Source organism: Onychostruthus taczanowskii, unplaced genomic scaffold (genome assembly GCF_017590055.1).
Source record: "Onychostruthus taczanowskii isolate IOZ18803 unplaced genomic scaffold, ASM1759005v1 scaffold1, whole genome shotgun sequence".
Classification (NCBI taxonomy): Eukaryota; Metazoa; Chordata; class Aves; order Passeriformes; family Passeridae; genus Onychostruthus; species Onychostruthus taczanowskii.
Window position 1 is genome coordinate 27,282,358 of NW_024496525.1, and position 24,616 is coordinate 27,306,973.

Here is a 24,616-nt window from a genome sequence, read left to right on the forward strand (position 1 = left end):
TATAATGGCAACACTACTATTTAGCAGAGAAGTGTTTGGAGGTATGCTAATGACCACAAGAAAATTTCAAACCTCCATAATGTGCTTTAATCACCAGCTGGAGATCAAAAGCCACCATGTGATTTTATACAGCATGGGCAGCTTCCAGAACTGCCTTACATGGAAAGAGATCAATGGTAAAATTGGTAGATACAGCAAAGCTTTGCAATAAAAGCGTTTTATGTATCTTGTTCAAAGTATTTAAGTGCCTTTTAGATCACTGATTGAACCATAGACATTATAAAGTGGAACCTTTTAATACCAAAATAAATTTGCAGAGTAAAATTCCATTACAGGAAAAAGCATTGCACTGCAACAGGACAGATAATAATTCTTTCACATGTAATGGAATATATGAAATGTTTGATGATAAACAGAAGTTCTTTGCATCATTACAGTTGGATCCTATGCACTGCTGTTTGTGTGCATGTGAGTGAATCTGCAGTGTAGGATATACAGTGCCCCCAGATAAAATGCATTTATACCTATAAATATCACTCTAACTGGGATGGGGGGAGACACTTCACAGTGAAGACAATTCAGTCATTTAAGTAGAGGAAAACTGCCTATGCATATGAGTTTGGACCTTGACCAAAGAAAACATAGAAATGCTTTAGAAACTCATAAAAGTCCTTTAATTTGGATTAATTTAATGCACTTCAAGCAAGCTCTCATCTTAGAAGCTTCAACTTATTTAAAATTATTTCCTTTAAGAGCTTCAAATCATGTGTCTGTTAGCATCACAAAACTGCCAGGAAAAAAGTGAAACTTCCAATGGATCTTACTCTGTAGCTTTTCTTTCACCAATTTTCATCATGAGTGTTTTCATCAATTCTTCTAATACTTCATCCCCTTGCTGTTGAATTATTGGGTACTCTGTAGAGACTGGATCTCTTCTACCCCATATTCCATTCCTCTCTTTAACAAATTAACTACTCAGGAAATGAATACAGATGATATTTTAAAAGAGTTGCAAGATTTAAAAGTATTTTCCTGCCTCAGCATCTTAATTTTGAATTTAAAATGTTTTGAAAAGTACCATCAATAATGTCTTTTTAATTAATAATATAGAATTAAGAGACAAGTAAACCAGGTCTTTGAGATTTGTAACAAATTTCCTTTATCACTTCAAGCTAAACAAACTTTACTCAGCCCCTCTGTGTCTGATTCTTCATTTGTAATGAGGGGTAAATATTTATTTTGCTGAAGTGATTCTTTATTAAGTTCTTTAGGAAATGGACCCAAACAAAAGCCAATATTGTACCTTTATTTGGTGAGGAAAACTAAGATGATATCTCATGGGGAACTTTTTTGACAGATATGTAGTAACTTCACTGAGTAAATAAAAAGTCTCATCAAATTGATTAAGTATTCAAAGTAACAGTTTCTTATTCACTGCATTCTGAAGAATTAATAAACAAAAATTTTTATTTCTTCCCAAAAATACGAAAATTAGTCTAATTTGTAAAGACACCTGGAAAGATTGGCAAAACCAGTTTCATTCCTATCTACCTTTAACAGCACCCAGACACAATCAGATGTTGTCTTGGTCTCCTAAAATACACACAGGCTCTGAGGTTACTGGGTAGATAATTTTACATTATCTTGAAATGTATATTAATGGATAAACAAGACAACTCTGAGGAGTGCCATACTGATATTCTTAGAGAATAGTGATTACTCTTTTAAAGCTTAATAAAAGCACATTAGATCAAAAAAGCCACCGCCTTAATTTAAACCTTAATTTAATTTATATAACTTCTTTCCTCTGAGGAAAATAGTGTGAAATGTGAATGGGAGGACAAGAAGTAAGTTTACAGTGAACACATTTTTCCCTTAGTGTCAGTATATTCCCACTGCATGACAACAAGGGGATATGATGGGAAGTGTAATTCCTTGTACACCAGAGTAGGGGCACAGTGGGTGTGTGGCAACAAAAGGTTCTGAATCAAAAACTCGCTCCTCGGGAAGTGATCATACCACTGCTCTTTTTCAGCCTGTTTATGTACTCTGACCACAAGGTTTTTAGCAAAATCTTCTGTGGTCTAGCCATTCAGGAGGTCTGCAATTTGAAGACAATACTGTGATTATTTTTTGATTCAGTAACCATAATCTCTACTCCCATCTGTGGTCTTCAACCTCCAGTTAGGACAGCTGAGTGTAGTGCATGTGTACTCTTTTATAGAGCAGCTGGGGTGGTACAGTCTCCTCACTCATTTGGGAATTGTTTTTTAATTAATTAATTTTTTTAAATTACTTTTTGTGGTTTTAATGCATTTTGTGTAGTATGACATGGTGTTTCTGCAATGTATATGAATTTTTCTTCTCATTTTGCAAAGTAGAAAAAGAAAGAAGATTGCAGAAAGAGAACACATACTGGAATTAGAAGACATTTAATTCTATAATTTTTGGAAGAATAGAAATGTGAAGAACATAATTTACTTTAGAACTTGAAACTACCTTCTATTAAATGAAAACGTGATTCACATGTAGGACTGGAATGTTTAATACATTTCTCATTTAATTTTCTCTATCAGCGTCTTAAAATGGTTTCATGATCTCAGTAATTCAGTAGTAAAGAGGTACTGCAAGTGAAATGCTATCATGTCTGGTAGTGTTCTTCTCTCAGTTCAAACAAACTTTTGGTCTTTCCTATGAACATATTTCCCCAGAACATGCAGAACAGTTCAGATTCTTGAACATCTCTAGTAGCACCTAATATTTCAAAAATACATTTCTAGTATTCTTCATGTAGCCCAGGTGGTTAAGGAAATCTTTGTAAATACTGTCATGATGAAGATACCACAGAATGATAGTTCTTTGTTTGAACAAAGATAATAGATTGGTACTATTTAATACCTCTCAGACTGCAGCATGTCAAGACAGTGGCCATGATTTTCTAAGGCCTTTTTAACAGCTTGAAACACCCAGTAAATTCACAAAACAAAATCATTGTCGTTTTATTTTCCTGCCTCATGCCCTAAATTGCCTGGTTTGCCATGTCTTTCATCTTCTGCTCCTCCCTCTCACTTCACAGCTCGGCAGAGTCAGGTGCAGACACGCGGACATTTGCACCTGGCAATGGAAGGAGGAGAAATCACCGTCCCTGGAGGTGTTCAAGGAAAAGCTGGGTTTAGTGCCCTGGTCTAGTTCACCTGGTGTTGTCCATAGGCTGGACTCGATGATCTTTTCTAACCTAACTGATCCTGCGGTATCAGCTTGACAAAGGCCTTCCCAAACTTATTGCAGCCTCAGAAACCAAGGTTTCTTCTAACTCTCAAAACTGTTTCACTGAAAAGAGCTGTGAAGCACTGGAACAGGCTGCCCAGGGAGTGGTGGAGTCACCGGCCCTGGCAGTGCTCCACACACGCGAGGAGGCGGCACTCAGGCGCGGCTGTGCGCTGCACACGGCTTTCCAAGGTCCTCTCCAACCCAACCGCCTCCAACACCCTCAAAGACTTCAGCTCTTGGCCCATCTCGGGCCGCGGTGCCTGTTGGGAAGTGTAGTCCGTGTCTGACCCTCCTGCGGACACTTGCTGAAGCTACGGACTATACTTCCCAGCAGGTACCGCGACCAGGGAGGGACGGAGGCGGAGGGCCGCGCTCTGCGGACCAATGGGCGCGGGCGATGCTGGGAGGTGGCGCCGGGGCGGGCGGGCCGCCGGGGGCCGCGGGCAGTGCGGGAATTTCGGACCGGGAGGAAGGAGCGGCGCCGGGCCCGCTGGCGCAGGAGGTACTTGGAGCCAGCGGCTGCTCTGGGGTGCAGATGTTTGGGGATTTTTTTTAGGAGGCGAATTTTGGGGCACTGTTTCGCATCTGTTTCGCTGTACCGAGCATCCCCGGCCCTGCTGGCGGATTGCGGGCGGTTTTCCCCGCTTCCCTCGCGGAGGAGGCCGGTAGTACCGCGGGGGCCCGCCCGAGCCTGGTTCCTCCCCAAGGGCAGGGAAGGCGCCTTCCCTTCCCTTCCCTCTCCCGGCCAGAGAGGGAAGGGGGGCAGTGGGGCCGAGCTCCCACAGTTTCCCCCGTGGGGTCTGGGGATCCGCCTTTCCCGGCTGTGGCTCCAAAGCTGCCTTCGCTGGCAGCGGCCTAAGTTGTTTTACTTCCTGTTTTTTTGGAGTTTTTTAGCACTAAAGCCAGGCGGAGGAGCTGAGTAAAAGCTATGCTGTGCGCCACTTTAGAGGTTCGTCACCTTCGGCATTGTCTCGGTGTGGCATCACCTTGGCTGGGAGGCATTCCTGAGTTTTGCTTTAAAGTAAACTTTTTTTTTTTTAATTTTTTTTGTTTTTTTTTTTTTTAATAAAGACCTACAAATCGTAAAAGTCTGCGATTTTAGGGTCAGGGAAGGCCTGGTGTGTAAGAATTGGGCTAAGCTGGTTTCTGTCATTGGTTGTGGTTTTTCTTCACTTCCTTTTTTTTGCTGTTTGCCTTCCTTGTTTGAGACTTCAGCAGTTGCAGACAGGGTGAACTCTGTTGTTCTCTTTGGTTTTCAATTTGTGCTTAAGCACTCTAAGAACTATAGGCTTTTATTAATTTATAGGGAATCCATGGACCCTTTTTATGGCTAAGAAAAATACAAAAGCTGTTGTGAAGCTTCATATAACTATTACTGTGTTAAAGGGATTGTGCCATCATCTGTAGGAACCAGCTGCCCACTAAATTCTTGGGGATAATCCCTAAGTGAGGTAGGATTGTGAGGATAAGTGAGGAGTGAATCTGATGAATTTCAGAGCTGACGATTTCTATACAGTGTGCTAAATTATCAAAAAACCTTTAAGTGTCTCACTCACATGTATCAGGTATTTGCAGTTTGTGTGGAGGTCAGGTGATTTGGAGTGACATTATTTGGTACCTTACAATGCTCACCGGTTTTTATTGCAACAACTGTTTTCAACAGAACCTTAAATAACCTTAAACTTAAAAAAGTCATGTGTTATTGAGAAAACAATTTGAAATTAGTAGCACAGTCATTCCACTTGTAAATGACTGTTCCCTACCTCTGAACAAGCTGCATTCTGAAATATTAAGTCATCTTGGTTTGTTTAGCAGAAAAAGGAGAAAAAGGCATTTCCTTGGTCAACTGTGGTGCTGTTGTGGTTACATATTTCTCAGTAGCTGTCCATTAATGGCATTTATTAATTTTGTCTAAAAATATTTTTTTTTTTATTTCTTGGGAGAGAACTGTAGTGCTTCTTCTTGTGTGAGTGCCATTAACTGTCCAGTATCTTAATCAGGAACTTAGATGGGGGAGGTTTTCACAGATAGTGATCAGCCAGTCACAGAATGTTTGATTTATTCAAGAAAGTCTTTGTTCACTGTTTACCTCACCTGGTGTGACAAGTCACCAGCACATCAGTTATTTTTTGTGAAACAGCTCTACAGTTTTCAGGAGTCTTTAAGTGTCATGTTCTTTCTTCCCTACTCCTTGAGCAAAATTTTAGTTTTGTTTTCTCCTTGTGTTGATTTTTTTTGTTTTTTTTTTTTAGGCAGACATGGATTTCTTGCTTTGACTAATGAGCAGTTTTAATGATATACAGATTTCAGGTCTTGCTGGAACTACCTGCTCCTCTAGGAGCATAGGTCACCAGCATGCCTTCTTCGGGCTGACAATGAAAATACATCCTACTAACATAAACAACTGTAAAAATTAAAATTTCCAGAGAATGAAAGAGGAAGATCAGGAAGCAACCAGTATAACTTGACACATAGCAGAAATTCCTTCAAAATAAATTTGTTTTGTATTCATTTCAGAGTTTTGTTGATAATGAATGGCAACAAGAATTGAGAAGTGGCTATTCATATTTATTCTAGGAGTTCAAGTATCGCTTAAGTAGCAGTCGTAGCAGGCAACATTTGTAAAGATAACACCACTGATATGCAGACAATTTTGCATCAGTAGTGCTATCTCAAGTACAGTGTATTCTGTTTCTTCCAAGATGTTTTATTAGGTAGAAGCCTTTGTAGTACTAAGAGGCTTCTGGAGAGAGTTTAGACAAATAGACTTCTGTTATTCATACTTCTTAGTAGGAAAATCTTTGTTTTGAGCACATTGTAGCAACATAAAATGCTGCTGTTTACAATCGTGCACCTTGAATATTGTTCTTGTCAGGCACCTTTGCTAAGTAGGGTCAGGTCTGACACTTGAATGATAGTACAGTACTTGACATCCATGGCAGTGCTTCCAAGGACTTTAGCATGATTGCAGGAACTAATGAATTAAACTTTACAATACCTGTGGATAGAAAATATTTCCTTTGTTGATGGAAAGAAGTATTGAGAGGAAAGTTTAAGGTGTTTTTTTTTTTCTTTTTGGAGGGATGGTGGTAAATTTTTAGAAGTGATTTTAGGGAGAAGTATATGGTTTTATTCCAGTTCTGCAGTGTACAGTAGACAGCTCTATGTCAGGTTTGGTGGTGCATAGGTTTCCTGACAAACCCCTTGTGTTTAATGTATTATGATTTGGAAAGCATATAGAATGATAGAATTTGTACTCAATTTTAATTGTCTTTTAAAAGTTTTTTTTATCGTGTTTTTTTTTTTCTAGTTCTGTCTTTTCATGTAGAAAATTTCTGCTGTGTCCAGATGTCTTTAGTGTCAATCAATAGAAGATATTTGAATGGATTTTTCCAAATAAATGTGAAAGCCCGTACAGCCATTGCTTAAATATTTCCTTGGGTAACAGCTTTTTTGCAAGAGATTGAGTGCTTAGTATTGTGCATGCTGCCCATTGCAAGCGATCAGTGTTTGGCACCTATGGCCTGCTGATAGTTTGACCAACTTGTAAGTAGGCACAGTGCCATGTTAACAGATGGGTATGAATACAGACAGCCAAGAAACCATGTATGTGTATCTAGTGTATTTGTTAAGGGCAGGGTTCCCAGCTGGGGACGTTCAAACTTATGTCCATTTTGAATTTTTGCTTTTATGGATAAAGGGAAGTTGTCGTTAACAATTTTTTTTTTTTTTAAATAAATACCTTCAGGCATACAATTATTGACCATGTTAAACAAAATAAGCGGGGGTGTGGAAGAAGAGGGAAGCACCAGCTCTTCCTTTGATGCTCTTGAGGAGCTATTTTAAGTAAATTTAATTCCTTTTTAAGCAAGGCTGCTATCGGGAGTCTCACTGTGAATGTCAAAGATGCAGAGTGTATCAATAGGTTTGTTTCACAGGCTTGCTAGCCTTATTGTAAGAGAGGCTACAAATTTTCTTTTGTGAGCAACAATCTGTCCAGCATTCAGGCATCTAAGTGCCTCTGTCCAAGTCTTGCTCCAATTATTTGTAGTAACTCAGAGATCAAGAGGGTGAAGTCCTTCAAGGCCTCTGCATGGTTCTTATATTGACAATAAGTGATTTCTTAGCCTGAGGACAAGTATGCTCATTTTGGGTACATTTTGGTATCCTGTAGATGACAGTGTGTGTGATCTTGTCCCACATCTGAGTCACTGGGCAATGCTGCTGATTTTTGCACTTTCTTGCCTTATCTGAGTCAGCTTTGGGGCTCCAGACTTCTGGTTTATTTCATTAGCACTTCTAATAATTTCAGTCTGCCCTTTGTTTTAATCCATTTCCTGATTTAGATGGCCTGTGAAGCTGCTTAAAGGTCTGTAGTGATCTTCCTGGCCTGCTCTTTTAAGTGATATCAACACGTGGGCTTTTCTACCACTCTGTTCCTTCTGACACTTTGACACCATTTCTTTCTCATTGGTATGGTCTTATCTGAGCTGGCTGGAATTGTCTTTGGTGCTTGAAAGTCTCATTTTTCTCCTGTAGAAAATCTGGAGGAAGGATCTTCCTCCAAGACAGTAAACTATGTATCACCTTGAAGATTAAAAAAAAAAAGAAAGACAAAGGGATGTAGAGAGCAGTTTCTTGAAGAGACTATGGATAATGATGTGGGTAAAGCTAGTCTTAAAATTTATGTGTAAGATGTCTCTTGATAAGGAAGAATGTTATTGTATAGAAGTGGAAATATGGAAAAGTAATGCAGAATTAAAACATCCTGTTTTGTGATAATGATAAAGCTTGTGCAACGTAGGTATTGGTAAATACCAATATCTTCCTGTGATGTGAGTGTTTCATAAAAGTGTTTTGTTGAAGTTTCTCATTTAGATACAAGTAATGTATTCAGATGTGGTTCCATGACACAAAGATTCTTCACAAATTAACAAGGACCCTAAAAAGGAAGAACTTTGGCCTGGAATGATGCACCTTCTTTTCTGTATTTATGCATGTATTGAGTGACTGTGATGTCTGGAGACTGCTTGCTGCCAGAGTCCATTACTCTCTGACTAGGTTCTTTTAGATGTTCCCTGTATAAAGGATGTAATATTTAGTATCAAATTTACTTATTTGAAGATAGTGGATGCTATGTGAGATTTCTGATTTAGGAGAGTGATATAAAATACACTTAAAACAATACAATTATTAAGTTACACTTGGCAAAATACAGCAATTGCAATACACAGTTCAGTCATGGTGCTGGTGTGATGATTCTCATTACCGGTCTCTGTAGTATGTGGTTTTTTACAGCTAAGAGGAATTCCTCATGTTACTGCTGAAGACTTGTGGTTTTTCAATGTGCAAGTTTAACTCTAGGAAAACTGATGAGCTTTATTTCATAAATTTACTTTTTTCTAAGTTTAGACCTGTGATTTTTTATGAGTGATTGAATGTGATAGATTCTGAGATCTTTTTAGCATGTATTATACAAGGTCTTATAATAAGTTTCTCCTGTGAAGATTTTTGCTGTCAAATTTTTTTGTGATGCCTGGAAAAATTAGTTGTTTCTCACTTTTAATTCATGCCAATGAAACTGCTTACTGAATTTCTTTTCAAGCATCTTTGTAGTAACAAATTAGGGTTTAAACAACCCATTCTTTTTTGTATTTCTAACAGATTTCTATGTAAAATAAGTTGGATCAACATGTAACCTATTTTTTAAAAATTATTTTTCCTTCCCTTCACTTTCTCTAGGGAAAATGCCAAATAAGAAAACAGCTGGAAAAAGAGCCCCTTCAAAAACAAAACTTGCTGAATTGTTTGGTCTGGGGGAGGTTCTAGCAGACACATCAAGAAAAGAATGGAAGTTAGGTGTCCCTGTAGGGGAGGGAGGCTTTGGACGCCTGTACCTTGGTAAGTATAGCTATCTTTGATAATTCTTTAAAATCAAGAGTAGATCTTTATCCCTTTTCAAAACAAAAGTTGACCCTAAGTTAGAAATAGAATAGTGTCTTTACATGATGTTTTCTGCTAGAACCTTCGCTGGGGTCATGGTGTTGGAAAAAAATTATGGAAATAGACAAATGGTCCCTTTAACCACTAGTTTTATGAGTTTCCAGTGGTAGTTCATTCTTTTTAAAAATCAAAATCTTTATTACTTTTTAGCAATGGAAAGGACAGTTCAGTATTTATTTCAGTTTGAATTTTGGTCTGACTGAAAGACTGGATTTTTGCATTAATGATGAATTCTGAACTGAAACTGTCAGTGCATATATCTGGAGGCTACTGGTCAGCCAATACTTGGACTGGTTTTAACTTTGATATTGCTTTTATTTTTTCATTGCCTTGTGAACTTCTGGCATGCCATAGACTTTTTTTTTTTAATGTAACCAGTGCTAAAAACAAATCAAAGTGTTGAACTTTACAGTTTAGAGCCTCAGTTCAGGACTTGTTTTGCAATTATGTTGCAAGGAAAACTTCTAAAAGTGAAATAGTGTTCCATACTTAGTAGCTCTTTCACTTGGACAGATGAACAGATAAGAGAGGTCTTGAGACTTTTCTGCTTCATTGCCCCTAGACATTTTTCAGCAGTTCTGAAGGGATGAAAGTTAATGTGAACATTATAATATAGTCTTCCTCATCTTGGGGAAAAGGTTGTGCTGGATTCATACTGAGTTGGAAAACAGGAAAAAAATCTGTCCTGCTTTTAAAATGAACAGACTGCAGCATAAGTGGGTTAAGGAGAAAAAACAGGACCAGTGGGTGGCTTTTTGCCAAAGAAGCTTTCAACTTCTTACTCAGCCTCACTCAATGAACTACTAAATTTACTGGAGTTCCAACTCACTCAAATTCCTGCTTCGTTCAAGCCAAAGCTTGCTCTCTGCTTCCCCATCATTTGCACAAAGCTGTGACCCTGACTGTTCTTGCACTTTGTACTTGCCTAACTTGATGTTCTTCATATCTGTATCTTCTGTCACAAATACCAGCAACTTAGTAGCAACAGAAGGTCACTTTTGGATACGTGACATGGCAGCATGGAATTTATTTTTCTTCTTTATGTTGACAAATGTGTATGTTTATAATAGTCCTAGAAAGCAAAAGAATCACTACTGAATAGGAACAAGTTACTGGATTAAAAAAAAAAAAGAATGCCTTAATTTAATAAACAGTCTGTACTCCTCAAAAACAAGGGAGAATGCAATATCTGTATAAAGTAGCCTACACATATACTGTCATTCTCTTACAGGTAAGGCTAAGGTACTGCTCTATGTTTATGTCAGCACCTAGTTACTTTGTTGTATGTTTGTCCATCCTGCATAACAAGTGAGTGTATGCTGTGTGACAGTTTCCTGCTATTAATAAAAGCTTCCTTTTTAACAGCTGATGTTAATTCCTCAAAGTCGGTTGGCAGTGATGCCCCTTATGTTGCGAAAGTGGTAAGAGAGCATTCGAATCTTTACTTCACAACTTGATAATATTTGTTCTAGAATAGAATGTGTAATTTGAAATATCTTCTGAAAATAATGGAATTGCAAAGTGCTGTTTAAAATAAAAGCGTGGGGCTACAAAGGAATGCTGCTGAGAATTTGGACTCCTGTGTATGAGGAACATCATAATAGAACATCAGTGGAGTTGAAAAGGATCCATGAAATGGATCAGATTCTGTTTCATTTGCTTCCTATGAACAACACAAATATCACCAAATTAATGAAATCTGTCCAGCTTTTGGAGAATTTCTGTGGTTCAGCAGTGGGTCTCTGAACTGTTGCTCACCACTGGATATTGATAAACTGACAGATGGATTGTGACTAGAAACAGCAAAACTTTAATTCCTGTGGTCTCCAAAAAGTTTTTTCATAAAAATGTTTTTTCGTAAACCACATACATGTTCTTATTTCTATTGAACTAAAATAATGCTAATTATTAAAAAATAATTTTTAAACCTAATCATTAGAGAGAAGAAAAAGCATTGTTGATAGTTTATTTTTGGCCCATTGTAGCAAATAATCAAATTCTTCTAATTACTTGAAATTTTCTTATGGTTTTAGTAAAAAAAAAGAGTTATTTACTTTTATATGGCTATTTCTCTTCCTAAGGTATAAAGTATTTTTTCTTAAATTTTGCCAGAGTATTTTGTATAGATATGGTAAGATCTTAAAAAGTCTTAATAAAAAAACAAGGGAATATGGGAATAGTCATAGTAGATCCAGGCCCTTAATTTTCTTGGTGGTGATTCTGTTCCTGCAATGAAAGTAAATACCAGAGAACTGTACAAGAACTTCACAGTGTAAAAGATTAGTTTTTCAGTGCAGTTCAGAACTGCACTGTTTTAACATTTTATTTATTAAGCTATATGATGGTTCTGAAATACCTTGCTGCAGTAGCCAAACACTTTGTGTATATGTTAGTGCTTTTAACATTTGTTCCTGAACTATAAGGTTAGGTTAAATTAGAGTAAAATACATTTTAGTTACTATGTACCTTTAATCTTGGTATTTACATCTGCTGACTAAAGGGAAATTCTAGAATACTGGTTTTGATCTGTTCAGACACCCCAAGGTACAGTTTGTGATGACCCTCCCTCTGAAATGTTTTCCCTTGCTGAAAAAAGCAGTGCTTGCTAAGCAAATGTCAGACTGTCACACTCTCAACATCGATCTGCTGCTCCTGCCTTAGGTGATTGTGGGCAGGGATTCCAGACACACCAGGAGCCCCAGCCTGCAGTTGTGTGATGGCCAGCCTGTCCTCTTGAGGGTGAGGGTGTCCATTGTTCATCTGTTTCAGAGGCAGATAGCAGCAGTGGCTTGCCTGGGAGAGGCAGTGGCTTCTAATTACTGGCTCCTGCTGAGTTTGGACTGATCAGGAAGCAGAGCACCATTTAATTTCCATGGAAGAATCTGGTTTGACTTGCTGGGAGAGCCATCAGATATGCATTACTTTATGCTGTGTGTAATTGCTATTACCCTCATTTCCTGAGCTTGAAAGCCTTCCATCTTCTCTCCACGTTGGGCTCTTAATGTAAGAGTTGCCCCAGCTTTTGGGTTGCTCCTGTGCTAGATTCACTTTTTTGCAGCATTTTGTAAATACCTTCATTGCTAATATCCCAGATGACTACTCAATTTTAATTTGACTTTCATAATTTTGTCTTTATGGCAATAAAGAGTAGCCCCAGTCTTTGTGCTGGCTTCACAAATGACCCATAACATATTATGTCTCTACAGTCTGGGATAACACAACTTCGGATAAGAGCCCATTTTCTGATGCCTGGGTGGATTCTAGTTTTTCCATCAGCTGAAGCAAAGTGCTTAACAGCTTTGAACAATTATTAGTGTTTAACAAAATATGTGCTTCTATAGTAACGTTCTTCAAATTAAGCTATTAAAGCAGGATGGAAATTGGCTTAGTCTTTGACATATCCTCATAGTATTGATGTCTGAGCAGTATGAAATGAATCACAGTTTTTATTAAAAAAGAAATGCTTTTTAACGTGGACTTTTCAGATGTCATTGTTCAGGAGTGGATGCAGGGTTTAATTACACTTCATTACATTGCTGACTGAAAAAGATCAGAATTCTTAAATCACTACTTGAAGTTTGTTCAGTTTTGACATGTACTCTGTAATCTTTCATTATGTTATCTTTTTGAATAAGAATTTAATTTCAGTTTTATAAGTCATGTATTTAGAATGACCCTGGGCATAAAGCTGTAGAAATTTGTGTTTGCATGCCTTCTGGACGACTATGGCAAATATTGGATGCTGTGTAAGCTTTTTTAGCATCATACATGTATTTATTTATGTGTAGGTAGAATTAATGGTATTGTGGGAAAACACCTTCATAGTCCACGTAAAGATCTAGTCTATAGTTGAATCATTTACCCATTCTCCAAGTATGAAAAGATAGCAGATTTTTCTTTCTGACCAGAGAAAGAGGTACATTTTCAGCACTGAGGCATAAATATTTTTGGAATAATTTATTTATGGATAAATAATGTAAGAACTTCTAATGCCTACTTTTTTTTTGGCTGTATTTTAGTAGGAGAACAACATTGTTGAAATCCATGTAAATTAAATTAAAATTACGTATAAGAATTAATAGTCTAATAAGTTAGGGTATTAATAGATAATGCTACACACGATCAAGTGAATAGGTCAAGTAATGTGTGTGTTTGAAATAACTGCAATAGAAAAATCAATTTATTTTACCCTTCTTCTGTGCATATATAATCTCTGTATTGCTAATTTGTTGTCCATTGTGAATAAATAAACTAACTGTGAAAGTAAATTTGCAGGTACCAAAGTTTCTGTGTGTTGATCACACAAACTGTCTGATCTTTGGTTTTGGGTTTTTTTCTGGTTCCTCCTCACAAGGAGAGGCCAGAAAGCTGCCTTGGCTCCCCTGTTTGTCAGGGCAGTGCTGCTGGAGAAGGTGAGGTGGAGACAGGCAGTGGCTTTGCAATCGAGTGCCCAGGCCGGGGGTATCTGCTCCCAGCGCGTCCCGTGTTCCAGCAGAGCCCGCGGTCAGGGCGCTTTCTGCTCTGCATTGCTCCAGGGAGACTGCGCAGCACTGAGCCTCTCTCAGCTCCGTGTTACACTCTGCCCTGTAGCAATTGGCTGAATCGCTACATCTGTATTTAAAAGTTAAAATTAATCCCATTTAAGATTGGTGTGTATCTAATGTCATGTGATTGTATTATACTTGAGTTCCTCTGCCAGTAGTTGCATGCGCTTTGTTAGATATTCCAAAACGGGTATTTTCACAGAGATAGAATGAATTTGGATATCTATGAGTAACTAGACAAAAATAAATTGCTTAAGCTCATCTCAAAATCAATTACTCAAAAATTACAAGAATTGAGATAATTTTTTTTAAACTTTTTTCTTTTCCGTGTTCTGGAAATGTAGAATCAAGATACTTGCCCGTCTGCTGTTCTTGCAGTATTTCAAGTCTTTAGTGTTTTCATAGGAATTTCTCTCTCGAACTTTACTTGTAATACATGGTTCCCATAGTTTTGTCCCTTGAAAATGGAACTGAAATGTGCTAAGTACAAGCTATTTCTGAAATTGAAATAGGTGTAGTTCTAATAATTTAGAGAAATTTTGAAATCCTCTGTTATTTTTATCTTACTGAACTAATGTATGAAGGGAACAAAGTGCCTTATGTTCAATAAGAATTTAACTTTTGTTAAGATTTTTTTCATTGACTCATTTCAGGTGTTATTTTAACATCATTAAAGGCTACTACATGCAATCTAGCTATGATCTGGAGAATCTGAGATAACATTGTTTAATGTTCTCTGCTAAACTTCTGCCAATAATAGTTAATATTTCTATACATTTCAGTTAATTTCTTATTCTTTAGTCTTTTGCTGTGGGACAGTACTTTTTTGATACCATTAATGTCAAGCCATTTATAATAAATACAGATTTTAGGGCTAAATTTCTTTTATAATAAGAAGATATTATAATGAGTTTATCAGCATCAGGTAGAGCATTTGAGGGAGAGTATGTTTTTATAGGGTGAATGCTTCAGCTTATAATAATTATTAGGCATTAACACAGCAGTTTTTAATGAATTTTAAATTGTCTTAAAGGAACCCAGCCAGAATGGACCTCTTTTTACTGAGTTAAAGTTCTACATGCGAGCTGCTAAGCCAGATGAAAGTAAGCAGTCTATTAAAATATTTTTAATGACCTACAACCATTTATGAAAATAGAGCCTGTAGAAGTAAAGTAAGGTTGAACCTTGAGAATCTCTTTAGGTAATTTTCAAAATAATTTTTAAATTATTGAAATGGAATGTAGATATACAGTAAATTAGAGGATTTTTGTAAGAAGTTCTTTGTAGTTCTGTTGGTTGTATTGTCTAAATTTAAACTTGAGTTGCATCCTTGTCCTTACAATGTATATGAGATTAATTTTCCTGTATACTTTGCATATACATTTCCATGAAATAAGCAGCTCACAGGTATGCAGAATCTGTAAGTGATGTGACTACTCCCTTTTTATGTAAGTCTCTACTCATGCAAATTCATGAACTTAACTTTATTTGTATTTTCAGTTCAGAAGTGGACTAAGTCCCATAAACTGAAATATTTAGGTGTACCAAGATATTGGGGTTCTGGCTTGCATGAAAGAAATGGAAACAGGTGACTATATCTTTTGTTGACATATACTGGAAGTTATTTCATCCACAAACATCTCTTTTAGCCTAAGTTACTTTACAAGGTGTATTTTCTGCTTATGTTCATGTTGTTAACTTCTGCTACAAATTTTCATGTACATGGCAAGGTATGTTTAGGAACTATGTAAGTAGATACATTTTGTTTGTATTCTGTTTGTTACTCCTGTTTGTGTTTGTTACAGTGTTTATAATTGAGATTTCATTTGTTGTGAGCATTGCTGTAAAACAATGATGCTCTTTATGTATATGTGGTTTAGAAGCTTTTTATATTGTAATTAAAACAAAGTCAATTTCTAATGTACAAGTCCTGGAATGATATGACTAAAGTTCTTGTTGTGTGCACTTAAAGTGTATTTTCACTCACAAATATTACGGACTTAGTGTTCTCTAAAATCTCTTCTATTTTCCATAAGGATGGAGCTTTTTCTGGCTTAATATGTGAGCTGGAATAATTGCTAGTCTCATGTTAAATTTGTTTTAAGTCTAGGGATTGTTTTTAGTATTCTTCCATGCCAGGAAAGGTTTTTGTTACTTAGTCTTTAATGCTAATGCCTGCTTATGTAATAGTCCGTGTTTCCTAGTGACCCTTCTCTAAACAGCTGTGCTGCAGAGGAGTTTTAGTAGTTTTCTGGCAGCTTACAGTAGGTCAGGCTGCTTTGTGTGCTCACTGCATAGAGCAGTCAGTGGGGATGCCTTAGTATGTCAGAAATATTAGTGTTTCAGTAGATCCTCAACTGTAAAACTAACCTAATGTAAAAACAAAATTCATTTTGATAGCAAAAGTAAATGTAGCATTTTTTTAAGCCTGCAAATACAAGTGACTTGTATTCAGTGTTTAGTGCCTGAATTTTTTTAATATAACCAGTACGAACTCTCATAGTTCTAGAACCAGTTTGGCTATAGCAATGAATATCAAAATGCCTCTGGCAAGTGAGAGGTTTTTGTTGTTAACAACAGGTCAAAAAAAGTTTTTAATAGACTTCAGTTAAGGAACATTGTAAGTGAACATGTTAAATCAGTTAGCCATTTATACAATCCAAGAAATGTATTTTTGTAAGTAGATGGTGCTTGGTTTTGCCTATAGTGAGTTACAATAGGGATGCTTTCCTCTGTGAGTACTTGTTATTTTGTTGCATAACTAGAATATAGAGCAGTTGTTTTGATAGATGAACATTTGAGTAGCTGATGTGAAAAAGGTAAGAATTGATGTACAGTGTTAAAAAATGCTGTATTTCAAGTATTTCCCACAGTTTCTTTTGAGAGAGAAATCACTAGTTTCACTCTTTTCAATCACTAGTTAGTACAGTTAACATGCAAATAAAAAATTTTCCCTAAGTATGATTCAGTATCTTTGGTGGTTTTTTGGCTTTGATTATTTTTTTTCTCTTTGAATTTAGCTATCGATTTATGATAATGGACCGATTTGGCAGAGATCTTCAGAAGATGTATGAAGAGAATGCAAAGCAGTTTTCCCATAAAACTGTACTACAATTAGGCCTGAGAATAGTAAGTTTAAAAAATACATTTTGTTTTCTCAATCTGTCTTCCCTGTGTAAATGTCTCAGTTCAGTCCCACTTTTGTGCTGAGTCCAGGTCCTCTGGTGGGCAGACCTGGGTACTGCATTTACATGACTTTTGTTTTGTTAGCTTGATATTCTGGAATATGTCCATGAGCATGAATATGTGCATGGAGACATCAAGGCCTCAAACCTCCTTCTGAGTTACAAGAACCCTAATCAGGTATTTATGATGGATTTTACTCCTCATGTTTTAAACCTATTTGACAACAATGAAAGTGTTTTGAACCTGTGAAATCTAGCAGAAGCTAATTTTTAAGAATGTATATGGTAACATTATTTCTGCTTGACATTTATATCTAGTTAATATTCTATGATTTTTTTAATGCTTTTTGCTGGACAGTTATCATTTGACTATTTGGCCTAAATAGTATTCTAGAGAAATTCTCAAGATTAAAAGAAAATTGACGCACAAATAGGTATTTGCAGGTGGAAGCCTAAAATTATGTAGCACACTGGTAAATTATGTTTGCCTGTCTGCATTGTTACCTCTTTGCTTTGTTCAAGAAATCCATCAGATAAGTGTTCTGTTACTTGGAAAAATTGGTCTTTAAAGTGTTGATTGTTCCGCTTGATTTATGGAAGTCTTTCATTTTTCTGCATTTTAAACTCTCTTTACTATTCAAACAATGCATATTAGAGTTTCAGATTATGGATTTATCCTTGCTCAAATGTGAAAGATGTAAAATAGTAAGTAATTTCTGTTCTCTTAGAGTAATTATGTTGTTAGTGAGAAGTAGTAGTATGCAGTATTGTTCAAATGGGTCAAGTGACTTTAAAGAGGGTAGCACAGTGAATGTGCTATAACTCTATGGACATTACTTCTTTTTTTTTTTGCTTGTTACTTGGGTTTGTTTGTAATTTTAAAATCTAATTTTACTGGTAATAACTATTGTACTGTACTTGCCTTCTGTAGCAGCAAGAAATGACTTCCAGATCAGACTGCTTTGTGGAAAACAATGAAACCTAACTGACACATTGTTTTGAAATCATATGTGTTAAGATTAATAAAGTACTGAGAATCATTCACAGTTGAACAACTTGCCATTCTTAATATTTTCAAAGGAGTTATGAGAATGGTTGGGAGTTGCATTTATTATTTGTGTATTTTTTGTGTTTATAGTTCTTTAACCTTCAAATGCTTTGTGGGAATTACTAGGTGTACTTGGTGGATTATGGACTTGCCTACCGATACTGTCCTGATGGAGTTCACAAAGTATATAAAGAAGATCCTAAAAGGTGCCATGATGGAACTATGGAATACACCAGTATTGATGCACACAAGGGTGTGGGTAAGGATGTAAAACTTTGCAAGAGGCATTTGCATATCCTTTTTTGTAAATAAAAGACTTTAAAAAACTCAGTGCAACAAATAAACAAATCAGGTTTCTGATTCTAAAAAAATGCTTTTTCTTTTTTTTTTTTTTTTTTTTTTTGTTCTTTCTGTGCTATGCTGGCATTTTTCTTTTTTTCTATTTACTAACTTTTACTAATTGTATTTTTAATGTAACTTTCTTAAGAGCTTCTTAATTTATAAAGATAAGAGGTTCAGCGTATTACTTTTTATTTACCAAGTAGAAATGGAATAGTGCTTGTGAGATTTTGATAGAAAAATAGGTCCTGGTTTTAGGAGAAAAGTAGTTGCTGTTATCAATGTGAAGATATTTTTCATTTTAACTCAAAAAAACTTAATTAATTATGCCTATAGTTGCTGAACATCGAAAAACAAGCAGTGAGAAAAGGTTGAATATGTAAAGGACAGGTTTATGTCTGATTAATCATTGAGGATTTATAGTGAATATTAACTTCTTTTTCTTCTTAAATATTGCTTTATTAGCATAAGAGTGTTTTCTGCAAAAATAACAGTTGTTGAAAATTATTATATACTTGAGGATAGTTAAAGCTGAACATAACCAAAGACAACTTGGTCTGCCGATTTATATTTCCAGTGTAGTCTGTGGTCACTGTATATGTTTTATGGTTGCTTATTTCTAGATGGGGCTTTTTGTGAAGGCTTTGGGATCTGATCTCATATGGTCCTTTGTTCAGTTTTCAGGCCACATCAAATAATTCAGCATTGTAGAAGATTTTTGGGGGAGGTGGGGCTTCAGCACTTTTACCTTTTTATAGTTGAAGGGAAGTAAAAACTATTTTGAACTGAAAGTCAATCATTTCACTAACTTGTTCTATTTTTTTCCACAACCTGAGTACTTAAAAAGCTTCCCAAATTGGGATAACTGCAGCATGTCATGTCTTTGAATAGAAGAAGTTGATAAAGAGCTTGAAAAAGAAGTGATCCTTCCAGATGTAGGAACAATATTTTTTTCCTTCCTAGCTTTCATGCTAAAATAAAGACATATGTAACAGATAAAGTAGTGTTAGCATTGTCTTAACATATTTATAAATTTGTTTATAAACTGTTAAGCTGTGTGTGCTTTATTAACTGTTATGGTTGGTTTTTTTGTATGTGCTTGTATATTTAGCACCATCAAGACGTGGTGATCTGGAGATCTTGGGTTACTGTATGATTCATTGGCTTAGTGGCCATCTACCATGGGAAGATAATTTGAAAGATCCAAATTTTGTCAGAGACTCAAAAATCAGGTGAGAAACTGTTTGTTTTCATTCTCTTTTGAGAATGAAAATGTCTTTCTGTAGAAATGCTTTGTACTTTGAGTATGTTCCCTTTTGGTGAGTAGCTCTTACTGTGTATACCTCCCATTTTCCTTTTATGTCTCCTGTATCCTTGACATATAATTATACTTCACTTGTACTGTTCTGCTGGCTTCTTTTGCGTGTCTGAGATGTTTATTTTTCCACCACAGTACTGGCACTTAGAATTGCCATGGTGAAGCCAAAAGCACTCTTAGCAGGATGCAGGTAACCATCAGTCATGCATTACAGGAAGAGAAGTGTGGAGTGTGAGTCCCTTTAACACCATGCTCTCATGTATGTGGCAGAAATGAAGGCTAAAGGGGAATCTTAAATGTCTTTGAGCATCATTCCAGCTTGAGCACTACTGTTATGAGATTTTAAAATTATTTTTCATTTTGTCCTTCAATCTCAATGTCAACATGCCTTCATCTTCCCCTCAGCCCAGGTCAGCCTTCTCTTTTCACATATTTAATATGAAGAGAGCTGTCCCAGCACAGCAGTTTCTGTCTCATTAACAAGTATTTGTTATTTGTCTTCCTTAGCACTGGTGTGTGAGGGTTGAAAATGGACCAGTTCTTTTTCTTCAGTCTTCTACTTGCTTTTGAGAATCAGAAACTGTTTCAGATGACCCATCTGGCATTCATCAGGTTCTGAAATGTGCTGCACACCTACAAATGGCTACACTAAGTCATAACAGAGGCTTATGCAGTAGTGTTTCCTGTATCTGACAGTGGCCCAAACTGGGTACATAAATAGTTTATCAGAACAGGACACGATTGAAAATTCAAAAGAAACAGTAGTTTTGACTAATTTTGTTTTTCAGATGTAGAGATAATATTTCCATTTTGATGGACAAATGCTTTCCTGGGAAAAATAAACCAGGTAAGCGGAGCTATTTTAAAATACTTGTTTACTGAACCTTTCACGTATTTTAATTCTTCCTTTCAATCAGGAACAACAAAGTGGCATGAATTTGATTGTTGCTGAAGAGAAGTCTAGACTCTTCATTTTGGCTGCAGTTACACTACAGACACTCTGTTATTTCTGGTTAAGCATTTCAAACATGAGATGTGTAAATTGATTTTTCACAACTGAATTTTAGATATGGAAATTTAAGAAGTAGTGCAGTCTTGAAGTATAGGTTGTTCCTATTTGGCACAGGTGATTTGCTGAGTACTTTTTTTTTTGTTTTAACTGACTGTATTAGAAATACGCTTTCCTGGGATCTTACTATTTAGTTATTTTCAGCTATTCCTGGTGATCAGAAGAGTTTTCTCATTCAAGTGTAACTTGTTTGTTTTTTCAGTGGTCTAATGATTCCTGTATTATTTAGTATATGTTTCAGTCTTGAACTGATGAAGTTCTGAGATAACATTGAATTTCCTTTTCCACATTTTTAAATATAGATATAAGAAATACTATGTAAATAAGCATTCATTGGTGAAAATTGGCCTATTAGGGTTTTTTACGACTGACTGTTTTCTTCATTGCAATAAACATGTAAAAAACAGTGATGCTGTCATCACTGGGTAATGAACCTTGGTATAATTTTTTTCTAAAATGTGTAGTAAAGACATAATTATTATGAGTTTATAAATAACCATTTCAAGAATAGCATAAGTAGTGCATGCATAATTTCTGTCTCTTTTGTAGTAAAAGTGAATTATTAAAATGTTTTCAAATAGAAATTAATTGGAAGTGCCATTTCTTTAGATGAAATAGCCAAATATATGGAAAAGGTGAAGGTACTCAGCTATGAAGAGAAACCTGTTTATCAGCATTTCCGAGAAATACTTCTGCAAGGTCTCAAGGCCATTGGACAAAAAGATGATGGTGTGCTTGACTTTGGCTTGGTGGAGAACGGAGACTTTCAAAGAAACCCTGTGCAAAAGGTTTTACTCTAAAAATTCATGTCCTCTTTTATTGCATTTGGTTGAGTAAGAGTTAATGATATTGGAAGTAGGTGTCATAACTTAATCCAGTAGCAAATAATTAAATAGTGAAATGTTTAAGTCCTAGTTGCACACATTATTTTTCTAATTAAACTTAACTAATTGTTAATAAAACTTAATACAGAATGATGTTTATAGAGGTACTTCCATAGTAGATAGTACCTTAGATAACAAAATTTGTATACCTGGATATAATGATGTTTGAACATTAATTTGGTTAATTTACTTACTTCTTTCGATTGGTAAAACTCTGGATGGATCAAGTACATGTAAGATTAGCCTAGTTTTTGTTTCATATTAGTTTCCTTTCCATGACTAATTCAAAGCTTAATTTTAAATATGCATCTTTATGGCAATATTTGATTCTGGAATTCACATATTGATTTCACTAATCTCTTTTTTTTGAGTCTTAACTGTATTGGTAGGCTAGGGGTGTTTTCTTCCTTGTATTTAAGAAGCCTTAAATGCTGGACTTGAATTCCACTTTGAATACAGCATTAAAGACTTTAAGGTTTAGAGAAAGTATGTTAAAGCAGCTTATACCCATAAAAAGGTGGTCACATAATGGGACAGTAATTATCATCTTCTACTTCAAACTGAATTTATTACTTCTTTATTTACATTTGTTAATAGCAGGTGGGCAGTTTACTGGTTCCTTTAGCATGAGCCAGGGAACTGAGAATTATAATACAGGATAATAGTACAAGTATGTTGCTTGCTTACTGACATAATCAGCAGTGTGCTAAAGATGAGGGAAAGCAGGAAATAAAAAAACCTGAAGAATTCTAAAGTTTTCTGGAGATACATGTTCAGCATTTCTTAGATCTTTTTGCCCAGTAAATAGTATTTTGGCTAAAATCATACAGCTGTGGTCTCTGTACTAATGTTTTCTGCTGAACTGAGTGTAAAGGTCCCTCCAAAAGTAGATTTTGATAGCGTAAGTTCTGGTCCCTCTGTGGTTTGATATGGCTTGAGACCTGGAATTTGGGGAAAAAATAATCTGTCTTTAATGGTTGGCTGGTTTTTTTTGCTGAGTAAGTTGGCCTGCTGCAGAGCCAACATCTGTGACCTGTAACGTCCTTGTCCAGCAGAGATGTCTGGTGCACATTTGCAATGGAATAAAAACTTGAAAAATCTTGGTTTTTTATTCTGTGTCAGTGAAGACCATTCCCAGAGGGTGGGATAATCCTTTTCCATAGGTTCTTACCTCCTGACCTCAAATAGAAGAAGTAAGCCTATTCATTGGGTTCATTTTTTTTAAATATACTTTGAGAACCATGTGCATGGTCAGCTTACTCAGTTGTCACAAAAGAAGCACTTAGATAAAACAGGGAGTGATACTGGCCCCACATGAGTAAGTGTTTTCAGCTGTCTTCTTCATGTTTCAGTGGGCTTGATGCTACTTCATGACAGCTGCTGCTAGAGTGTCTGGACAGAATAAGATTGATGGGCATCATAACCTTCTTGCTTTTGACCAAACACCAGGACAGATGATTCTTCCTTCTATGTTGCGTTTTGTAGGCCTTGTAAAAGCTGCAGTATAGGCTGGGGTAGAAGATAACTTAAGTGTTTTAAAGATAACTTCCAAATTCCAAACTTCATTAAAACTACTCTCCATAAATATAATTTGCCATGGATCAGTAGCATTTTGCCTCTGAAAGCCAGGATCTTCTATCACATGCTGGATTTTGTTTGACATGCTTAATGCCTAATCTGAAAAAGAAAAATGCAGTCTGGCATCCACCCTTGAGAAGATTGTGACCTCTAGCACAAAATATCTGACATTTTGGCCCTACTATCTTTTAATCACGGCAGGTCTTAACACACCTATTCTTCATTTATTTTGGTACAATCTACCGTAACATTTTCTTAAAACAGTGTTATTTGACATTCTGAAGTTACGGTGTTTCACAGCTAGGAGATAATATTTCTAGCTTCTGTGTAAATACCTTCTTAGACTGTAGGATTCTCCTGTGCTATCAGCTAATTGAGCAATGGTAGGCATTTATATGTTACATATAAACATGATTGTTCTGGAATCTGAGTCATTCTCCAGTATTGGTATCTGGGTAAAAGTCACAGATGTCTGCTGTATTAAAAGTTAGCATTTTATTTTCTATATCATGTCTCAAGTTTCCCCAGATGTATGAATAAATTAAACATAGTCCACAGATGTGCTTAAGGTTTTTCCTTTTTTTTTTTCCTGTATAGTAAACACGCTGGTTTGTGAGTGTGGTATTCTCTAGTAGTTCTAGACAAACAAGAAGCTAGCAGTACCACGTATTGAAGGAAGTATTTCAAGCTCTTGACTAAATTATTTAGAGCAAGGACCACGTTTTACTGTTGTTCAGTGCTGAAGAGTGTATGGGAAATACTGGGAGTGAAGTAGCCTGGAAAAATACAGATCTTAGTGATTTGTGGTTCCTTCTAATGTTCAGGTTCAAATGTGCAGGTGTTGCTTTTGTCAGATGAATGCTGCCTGATTTCTACTGCTATGTAATTCACCTGCATCAAGATTAAGAAACCACTTTTTATTAAATAAGCTTGGAAACAAGATAAATGTATTTTGCTTTTCTGCAATATGTATTGAATATCTGTTTTTCTGATGAGCATTTAAAATGTTTCCTAGTACAATTGGGAGGAATGCATTATCTCTCATATAAAAGCAGTACAGTGCTGAAATAGTCCTCCTTAATTTTGGTCAGAATGAACAAAAGTGTCTGTGTTTATTCCTGCCTAATGCATCACAAATCTGCTGACATGCTAACCTTGGAGTCTTGGCTGGCGGTAATCAGGCCTGTGCACCGGCAGGAAAGATGTACCTAATGCACTCCATCAGTGCAGTTTGCATATGGAAGTTCTCACAGGGGAGCTGCCCTGTGCCAGCTGAGGGTTACCTGCCCACTGCAGTTATTGTATGTAATTATCGAACCAATCTGTTCAGCCCAGCAGGGTTTAGATGGTAATCATGAAGCAACACTTTGGAAAGGAA

At 36.2% G+C, this 24,616-nt stretch overlaps 1 protein-coding gene across 2 annotated transcripts in view; it reads left to right on the top strand.

Moving 5' to 3' along the window:
- The first annotated feature begins 3,686 nt into the window (after positions 1 to 3,686).
- VRK1 (VRK serine/threonine kinase 1) overlaps positions 3,687 to 24,616 on the top strand; it is a 30,743-nt gene continuing 9,813 nt past the window's right edge. Inside the window, exons 1-11 of one of the 2 annotated variants that reach the window (XM_041402020.1) lie at positions 3,687 to 3,772; positions 9,013 to 9,171; positions 10,639 to 10,694; positions 14,851 to 14,920; positions 15,318 to 15,405; positions 16,838 to 16,946; positions 17,088 to 17,180; positions 18,177 to 18,309; positions 19,501 to 19,621; positions 20,496 to 20,554; positions 21,386 to 21,564. In XM_041402020.1, coding sequence (XP_041257954.1) covers positions 9,018 to 9,171; positions 10,639 to 10,694; positions 14,851 to 14,920; positions 15,318 to 15,405; positions 16,838 to 16,946; positions 17,088 to 17,180; positions 18,177 to 18,309; positions 19,501 to 19,621; positions 20,496 to 20,554; positions 21,386 to 21,564 — 1,062 coding nt within the window. In that variant the 5' untranslated portion in view covers positions 3,687 to 3,772; positions 9,013 to 9,017. Of the gene's footprint in view, positions 3,773 to 4,166; positions 4,292 to 9,012; positions 9,172 to 10,638; positions 10,695 to 14,850; positions 14,921 to 15,317; positions 15,406 to 16,837; positions 16,947 to 17,087; positions 17,181 to 18,176; positions 18,310 to 19,500; positions 19,622 to 20,495; positions 20,555 to 21,385; positions 21,565 to 24,616 lie in introns of those variants that run through there. The other variant, XM_041402028.1, reaches the window with a different exon arrangement.